General features: G+C 34.7%; 1 protein-coding gene and 1 pseudogene across 1 annotated transcript; one reads left to right on the forward strand and one right to left on the reverse strand.

The window, feature by feature from the left end:
• Positions 1 to 960: 960 nt before the first annotated feature.
• Positions 961 to 6,811, forward strand: LOC112452821 (annotated as a pseudogene).
• Positions 6,812 to 8,061: 1,250 nt separating this feature from the next.
• LOC112452822 lies at positions 8,062 to 9,381 on the reverse strand. The gene is made up of 3 exons (XM_025013237.1): positions 9,086 to 9,381; positions 8,650 to 8,933; positions 8,062 to 8,438 (listed from the first exon to the last, which is right to left on the reverse strand). Exons 1-3 carry the CDS (start codon positions 9,242 to 9,244, stop codon positions 8,342 to 8,344), a joined length of 540 nt encoding a protein of 179 aa, XP_024869005.1. The 5' UTR covers positions 9,245 to 9,381; the 3' UTR covers positions 8,062 to 8,341.
• Positions 9,382 to 9,399: the final 18 nt, after the last annotated feature.

Genomic DNA, 9,399 nt, shown 5'->3' on the forward strand with positions numbered 1-9,399 from the left:
TACTGAGCTAAAATAAGTTTAACTGAGCATTTAAATGACACCCTTATTTATTTAATATAATACACATATTTATTTAGAATTAGATATTTTTACTTAATTTAGGTAAAGATATCTAATTCTAAATAAATACGTGATTATATTAAGTAAATAAAAGTCATTGGCACTATCTAAATAAATATTTTCTTGGATCTAATTTTTTTTTTCTTTTTAGTGTAATTAATTATACGTATAATTCTTTCAGCATAAACTATCGAAGCTTGTATGATTTATTAAAATCATGTGCGCGTTGTCAATGCTTTTACATTATATTTATGTAGGAGCATTGATTATATGTAAAACTATTAAAAATTTCCAGATAGGTGCTCATCAAGTCAGTAGGAACTCATCTTGGTTTAATTATATTTATTTTTAAAGTAAATCTCAATACCTATTGACGATCACGCGGCTCTTACTTTTAGAACCAACCAATCAACGCAGATTGTTGATAAGACGAGACTCAACAGTTGTGTTTGCTGAACGCGCCCTATCTTGTGATTGGCAAGAGTCATGGCGTTTTCAATTTGCTACTCGACCCGACTCGGGTCGCATCAATGGACGTGGAATACATACATAGATATGTATGTATTCCACGTCAATGATGCTAGAGTCCTGTATACATGATACGACCCGAGTCGGTTTGAGTCGCAAATCGAAAACGCCATCAATTGCGCTTCCGCGAATTCCGCTCCATGGGACATCAAAAAAGAAATTTCAGCGAAACGCAACTGGCGGAATGTCTGCGATTGGACGAACTTCATTCCGCCAATTCCGCATTGCGCGTACGTTCCGTACCATGGGATCGCACCATTACTTTTAGAACCAACCAATCAACGCAGAGTGTTAATAAGAACTCAACAGTTGTGCAACAGTTGTGTCTGCTAGTGCTGAAGGCGCCCATTATTTTAACCTTGGTATTAAATGATTACTATTATGTTTACAGAGCTGACAATAATAACTGTCACTTTAATTTCAGTGGAGGCACTATTAGTGCCATTAGTGGATCAGTTGGATGATGGTACGATAAAAATATCAGAAGAGCTCAATTTTACGTGTAACAATCGTTCACAGTTATTAATTGGATCAACTGAAAATATTGCAAATGTGCTTAGAAAGGAGAGGGACAAAAATAAATACAGCTGGTTGTCTGCAATTAGTAGTTCATCCTAAAATACAATCTTTGTCTTCTGTTTATCAAGTATTAAAGAGAATTTAAATTTGAAGGAAAAAGTAGAGATATAAGAAAGGCAATTGCTCACAAAAGAAACAAGATAAATGCATGCAAATGGATGTGGAAGCTCAGGCACTCTCTAGAGTTTCCGCCGATGAGGATTGTGACAGTTTGAGTTTGGAAAGCATCAAGGTTAGTACTGAAAATGAGTTTGTGAATTTCAAATTATGAAGGACAAACGAAATAAATGTAAGTTTCTTTATAGGCAAAAAAGGAAAGTCATGAAACATTGGAAACTGACTCTTCTGTTACACATAAGATGGAACAAATGATCATAGAAAGTAGCGATCAGACTTAGGATAGTCAGCAGAATATCATCGACAGCAATTCTGTAAACATATGAGCGAGATGTAATACCATTAATGTCTATCGCGGATATGCGCCAAACTTGTAATTCTGAAGAGTCAAGAGAAGAAGTTATGAAGATGGCCATTTAGATAACGACACAATTTGGAGTATCCATCGTGGAACCAGGAGAATTTGCAAAAAAATATGCCCTTTCAGCACCCTACCACTTATTCTACGCGAGAGTAGAAAATTCCAAGAAGACTTACAATCAACAGTTTTCTATAACTCTCCCTGAGATTCTCGACCGGAGTCTTGAAGAAATTGTTAACAGTCTTTATTTAAATTTTATGGTAGACGTCACGTGGCTGTGCTTACAGTATCTGTTGGCTGGTCAATGTACTGATGATGATTCTGTATGATAGGGTAGATCATCTAGCAACATTAGAGAGAGTACCTAGCAACATTATTATGATAGAAGTAGATATGCCGACTGATTTTGGTTGTCATCATACGAAGATTATGATTTTACAATACAAAGATAATGGGATCAGGGTGGTTGTCTCCACTGCTAACTTATATCTCGACGACTGGGAAAACAGGACAGAAGGGTATGCTATATATATATATATATATATATATATATATATATATATATATCCTGGTCTCTTAATTTTATTCTCTTCTCTTTCATCTCCCTTTTCTTTTCCTCTCGCCTCTGTTCTATCATTCTCATTACTTCCAAACTTTTTCCATCTTATTTTAAAAACTTCTTTTTCATTTTCTTCTATTCTGTCGATCATTTCCTGCATTATCTTCGTCCCTGCTTCTTCCCTTTTTCTTCCTATCTCCTCTCTGCTTATTCCCGTCTTTCCCATTATTTCTTGAGTTAATTTTATAAAATTACGTTCCCAACCCTGTTAATATTACACATGGAATTATTACTACATACTTACAATATATTTTTCTCTAAAATAATTATCTATATGTCTCTAACATCTACATTTTCTTATTAGGTGTACCTGTAGTAGGTATACTTTAAGTCTACATTAGGCTTACATCAGGCTTCGTATTTCCAGCATTTATAATAAACTACAGCGTCTAACTACAGTCTCTAATTACAGCGTCTAACTACAGCATTAAATTACAGTGTCTAACTATATTAGAATTGTCTTTTGAGAAAGAAGAAGGACATATGAGAGGAGAAAGGTTTGTCTGTTTATATTCTAAACATATAGTATTAAACAAACTTGACAAATTTTCACATTATCCTAAGTTTCTACCGAAATCTTCAATCCTACTTCGGTTTATAGCGACAAATAAGAAGATTGCTACTATATGTTTCCGAAACAAAGGATATACAATTTTGTCGAGTTATTGGTATAAACGAAAGAAAATCGATGAACGGTCCCGGCTTCGTTCTATCGTTTCTGCCATCATTCTACCGCCATCAATTAAAAAAAAAATGATTTTCATAACCCCAGTTCTGCAATAGATGTAGTAAGTCTTTTGCTTTTTGCTCTAAGCTCTAGGCTGTGACTTTATTTTCGATAGCTGTCCGAAAACATAACTCCTTAATTTAATGCTTTGAGCTTATTTACCTTTATAGCAAAAAAAGTAACAAGGTGCCTTCCATTTACTAATGCAATTAAGTCGACACAAGTTTTCTCTTCGTTACTTATATTGAATGCCAAGAAAGATAGAGTGACGTTTGTGTCGACTTGTGTCACTGAATGGAAAGCACTCACACGTCGTCATTTCATTATATCATTGTGACATTTAATTGTTACACTGTAATATCACTATAATAATTCCTTTTTGCTATGTGGGTAAAATATAAGGGTTGCAACTTTAGACAGTGCAGGGAACATTTCTTTGTGGGAAATTAAGTTACAGCTTACAATTAGAGCTTAAAGCAAAAGACTGGAGGTCTTACTATATATATACATATATAATATATTTATACAGTAAGCACAATATATATATAAAATTTTTTATTCATTTTCTTGTAAAAACATGGAAAATGTTTTGATTATGTAGAAAAATATTATAAAGCAAGGTGGTAAGGATGCTGGGGAACATATAAGGCGAGCAATGAAGAGAATAATGACGGATAATTTAGCTGTTCAATATTCTTGGACTGGACAAAAAAATACCGTTCGCTTTAAAGAATTCCTCATTTATAAACTCATATTGAGTAAATCATTATATGACACGAATATTTTATTAACATAAATTGTTTGCATATTTGTTGTACATATATGCAAATCTTCCAATCAGATTTAGTATTAATCACAAATTTGTTACTTTTTTAGTCACGCACATTTTTTGTTTTAAAAATTCATTCTATGTAAGTAATATTCGATCTTTTACAGCTTCCGTGGCGTCGTTGCATTCTTCAAGTATTATGAAAAAAATAGAAGATATGTCATACAATCGTGGTTAAATCATGCAAAAAATCGTGCAAAAAAAGGGGAAAAGAAAGAACATCGTAAGTTAATCATAGCAATTTCAATTTCTTGGTTGATTCTACGATAATCCGATATCTGACTCTAATTTTGATAATGTTTCAATGATTGTTGCACGTCATGTGCTACAAATACTACGCTAAAATTATAAATGCTAAAATAAAAAATCGTAAATGCTTGATTAAATTTAACAGAGATAATATAAACTTAATTGATTAATTGCTTAGTGCCTCATACTGATAAGTAAACTAAAATTTAGTTATTTTACAATTATTTTAGAAACTATATAATAATTAATAGAGAAAGAATTATTTTATATTTTCTAGGAAATAATCTATCAACGTTGGCCATAAGTTCTTTGAAACTGACGATGCTCGACGTCTCTAGAAACAAGATCAGGATAATCGGCAAGAAGGATCTGGAAGGCGTACCATTATTGGACTAATTATATGTCAAGTCGAACAATTTGAAGAAAATCCACTAGCACGCTTTCAGCAAGCTCGAACAATTACAATATCTGAATATTAGCGACAACAGGCTCTCCTTGTTAACCGAGCATCATTTCAAATCCAATCCAAGACTGCAGGTTCTGCTGATGAACGACAATCCCGCTTTGCAAGTTCTGCCAGTTTTTAAAACTTACGATCTGGAGCACAATACATTCAGGTGAATATGTCACTTTGCCGCTTTATTTTAAAATACCAAATAAATTAGTACTTATGTATTAAGTAATTTTGTCGTTATTTAACAGCACCATTCGTTTCGAGTGTGCAAATTGTGGTCTGGACAGCATCAAAGTAGGCACGTTCGACAAAATGCCAGCGTTGACTCGGCTGAAGCTTGCGAAGAATCGCCTGACCGGCTTGCCCGATGGACTCCTAGATAATCTTTCGTCTCTTCGAGAATTGGATCTGTCCGACAATATCATCACTACTCTCACACCTAACATGTTCCGCGGCGCCGTATCTTTGAGTAAAGTGAACCTTGGCCGCAATCCGTTGAGAACACTGCAAATGACGCTGTTTCTGAGCATTTCAGGACTTCTCAAGCTGGACGTGAGCCGCGGTACAACGTCGAGCGCGTCTGGAGTGAAGCTAGAGTGCCGTTGAAGAGTCTTCGATGAGAAATTTTATGGAAATTTATTAATAATTAAAAAAAAGAATTTGTTATTTAAAACACAATTTATATTCTAATAATATTTAGATGCAGAATTATAGAAAACTAAATAAACCAAAATTATTGAAATTGCACTATGACCTCTATTATCATATTTGAAGAAAATTCAGAATTATCTTCTAATAATATTTGAAGCTTTTGCAAAATCTTTTTAATTACAAACAAAATTATTCTGTGACATCAAGATATTTATTGAATAGTGTATTTCGACGTTAAGATATTCGTTGACCAGGGTATCTCACATTTTCGTTTCCGTTTAGGTTCTTGTCGGTTCGCGATAATCTGCGACAAATCACCGTCGAGAGCCACGCAAAATCTTACCAGTCTGAATTTGTCGCACAATCCCCTGGATTGTGACTCCGAATTTACTGAAGCTGTGCAATAGCTCACCGATCATGGCGTCGCACCGACAGAAGTACTTGAGTGAGTTCTCAAGTTCAGAAACCAGCTAAATATGTCATGTCAGGACTTCTCTCAATCTCTCATGTTTCAGCAAGCTCGTTTTTACAGACTTTCCAGTGATAAGTTTGATGATATCGAAGATATTAATGACATATGGATTTGATGGACGTCGGTCAGTGGACGGACTTGGCGAGGATAGTTTGCGATGGAATCGACGATGGTCCACCATCCAGATCGCTTCCTGGCAAAGGCACACGCCCGAACGATATTCTTCTGGATATCGATGTTGTAGAAGACGCCGATCCTCTGTTGAAAAACGAGCTCGATAACGATGAGGTAAGACGACAATGAAATGTTCCTCGAAATATGTCTTAGTATTTCTTTTACATACTTTTACATACTTAGTATTTTCTTTTACATACTTTAATTGTTTAATATCTTTTAATATTGCAATTTATATAATTTTCAATTCCTCTGTAATATTATATCACATATTTATATCGATCTTCCAAATTGTAATGATAACGTGTGATAAGAATGCCGGATGCGTTTCTCACAGAAACTGATCATCGCGCGATCATGGCATGCAGCATATCGACGAGCCGCGGCTCATGGAGGATCAAGAATACGACGAGGACTTCGCGGTCATCACGGAATATCACACTTGGTGCAACTTGAGACCCGGCTTCAAGGTCTGGCTGGTTTCCGGTACCGTCCTGTCCGTTCTGGTAGTCTTCCTGTTAGTGGCGCGCATGGCCTGCTGCTTGGCGAACAAACGTGGACGGGGTGATCCCCGTGATCAGGCCATCCCTGATCCACCGTCAGGAATTGGTCGACAACAAGAACTGCGGTTTGGTGTACAAATCCCTGCAGGAGGAAATAGCCACGCCGAGGAAATAGCTTCTACTCGAGCAGCACCTTCCATTACGACAAAATCGTACCAGAGAGTGTGTAAGAGAAACTTGTTTCCTGATTAATTAAGTGACAAATTACGGGGCGACCGGATGTGATTGGTTGTGAACGGCGGGCTGTCGAAGATCATTTTACGCTGTTCTCTGCGAATCAAGAGAAGTTCTTCAGACTGTTATTGGGTGAACGACGAAGCCGATGAGAATAATTAGGCAGACTCCTTCGACCGATATAAATTTTTTTAATTGTCTACACATAAAAAGATAAAAATTTAATTTACACAATTAAAAATTCCATAATAACAAATTAATATTAATTTTATATGTAGGAAATTAATTAAAATTTTGCAAATTAATTTATAAATAGATAATAGGTTAAAAAATTATAATCTGTATGATTTGATTTTCACAACGACTAAACGTCGTATTATTAAATAAATACATGACCAAGAAATATTTTATATCAATAAAAATATTAATGTAAAATTATAATATTAATATAATTTGTTATTTTTTATTGGGTTCTTTTAGGGCGCGTTCGGGGAACTATCTTTATCGTTCATTACATGAAAAAAAGATAAAATGACGCTATTAGCGTTAATAGCATCTCCCCGAACGCACCCTTAATCCTCTCTCTGTTCTCAAATGCCCGTTCTAGACTGGAGGATGATCTTACTCGCGGCTCATCCTAGTGAGTAATGTAGACGGGTAAAAATCATTGATTATCCATGATTTCTATCCGTTTACACTACTCACTAGGATGAGCCGCGAGTAGGATCATCCTCCAGTCTAGAACGGGCAAAACAATAATCCTCTTGAATTCATAAAGTATACATTTTGTTGATAGGAAATAATTCCAAAAGAATACTCTAAGAAGTTTTCGGGAACTAGAATTATGGTGCATGTAACTTCTTAAGGCTCCTGGATGGTCACCGCGGCCATATTGAATTCTCACTATTGAGGCGAGGAAAACACCCAATTTTGTCGTCCGTACCATTTTCAAATAAAGAGACATTTCAATAAAACATCACTATAGATCGTTTCAGAACACTTCCGAAATTGACCGAAAACTACCCTTTTCCCTCGACAATAAACAAACAGCCATAAAACAAAGCCTAAACATACGGGAAAAACAGCCGTTTAACGACTATCGAAAGGAGGTGAAAACGTTACTACCGCATGCAAATCTTACTTTTCGGTCAATTTTACGATTTTCACGAATACGTTAAACGTTAGAGCACAAGCACAGAGCGAGTAATAAAGAAATAGCAAGGACGACAAAATAGGTTGTCAACATGTCACAAGACAGAATTCTCCATTGGAGAGAGTGAGAGGAGAGAGTGGCGGCGCCACCGTCAACGCAGAGTTCTCGGCTGACCATCCAGGAGCCTTAAATCATTCTTAAAGTATACTTTCATGAATTTTTAAAGAATTGCAGTTCAGGAAAGAAGAAAAGTTTAGGAATATTTTAGGAATTCACTGTGCTATCTGGGTATGTATTTATCACATTTAAAAAAGTTATCTTACATGTAGGTATATATTTGTTTATTATTGACATAATTTATACTACTCCATTTTTATAAAAATACAAATATTTGCTGTACAGATAGAGAAATGTTAATAAAATTCTTTCAGTATTGTATGTGTGGCTAAAAAACATCTTTGAAGCACCTTTCTTATCATCCTTTTCGTAACTTTATCCACTGCGCGTTTCTCGAGTTGTGCGATTAGTTCGGTGTTCCAGATGTTTTAGATTATTTAAACCTTGAATGTATGCGGAGTTTTCTTAACATTCCTCTTTGTCAATCTATTTAGAAATGAAAATATGCCTCTATTCAAGCGTTTGAGGGGCCAGCACGAGGTTCTGAACTTGGATTATCATCCGTCTTATCATCAGACAAGTCCATCTCGCCGAATACAGGTATTACTATCCTAACGCACACAAAAAAATTATGTTATTAAATAATATTATTATAATATTATAATATATTACAATAGTAAATTACAACTTTATTAACTACAAAACAGGAAAGTGAGCACTTACTGATCACAAAACACATATAACGCGCCTTTATATACGCGGAATTAATAAATTTTAAAGAAAGCTATTAAAAAACTATTAAATTTATATGACAGAGCTTACTTTTTTCCCTTTAGCTCGTCAAGTTTGCCAGATAAAAGTGCAGCTAAACCAATTGCTGCACGTAAGTCGTCGATATTTTCTTCTTTTAGTAGAATTTTGGCAGTTTTAACAAACCTATCTTCTACTTTATTAAAAATCTTATAAAATAATTGTTCTTGAATTCCTCCCTTCTTATTCTTAAACCAATCATATCTATTTTCTGGTTTAGTTTTTATTTCCTGCTGACTCATCGTTTCTTTTCTAATAGATTTGATTAAAGAATCATGTAGTGCAGACTTGACCTTCTAAAAATAGAGATTACATGTAAAGTTTTCACAAATTTCTCTTTTTATTTACAATGCATTTTTCTTCTTAAGATAAATTATGGATTTACGGCATTATAAAATAACATTTTACAATTTGCAGTTATAAAAAAATATCATTGTTGTTTACTTACAATAATCTTTATATTTGAATTCCGTCCTTTGATAGCCATCGCAATACCCGTGATAAGTCCGCAACCATTAATTGACGTGGGTAATATGACTGCTTCGGCATTTATATTGGCATTCTCTTCCATCATTTCTATACCCAATGTGGCTTGGCCAATGATCATACTTGGATGATCGTTTCTACCCGAAAAATATCATTGAGTAATTGGGTCATAAGATTAGGTAAAATTATTAATAAATCAAACATCTCTTGAGACAATAAAGTATGATTGTACACTGAGAAAAACGTATTTAGTCAAGGTAACAACTTTTTTTTCTC

The sequence above is a fragment of the Temnothorax curvispinosus genome, unplaced genomic scaffold (genome assembly GCF_003070985.1).
Source record: "Temnothorax curvispinosus isolate PA1 unplaced genomic scaffold, ASM307098v1 QBEX01003713.1, whole genome shotgun sequence".
In the NCBI taxonomy this organism is placed as follows: Eukaryota; Metazoa; Arthropoda; class Insecta; order Hymenoptera; family Formicidae; genus Temnothorax; species Temnothorax curvispinosus.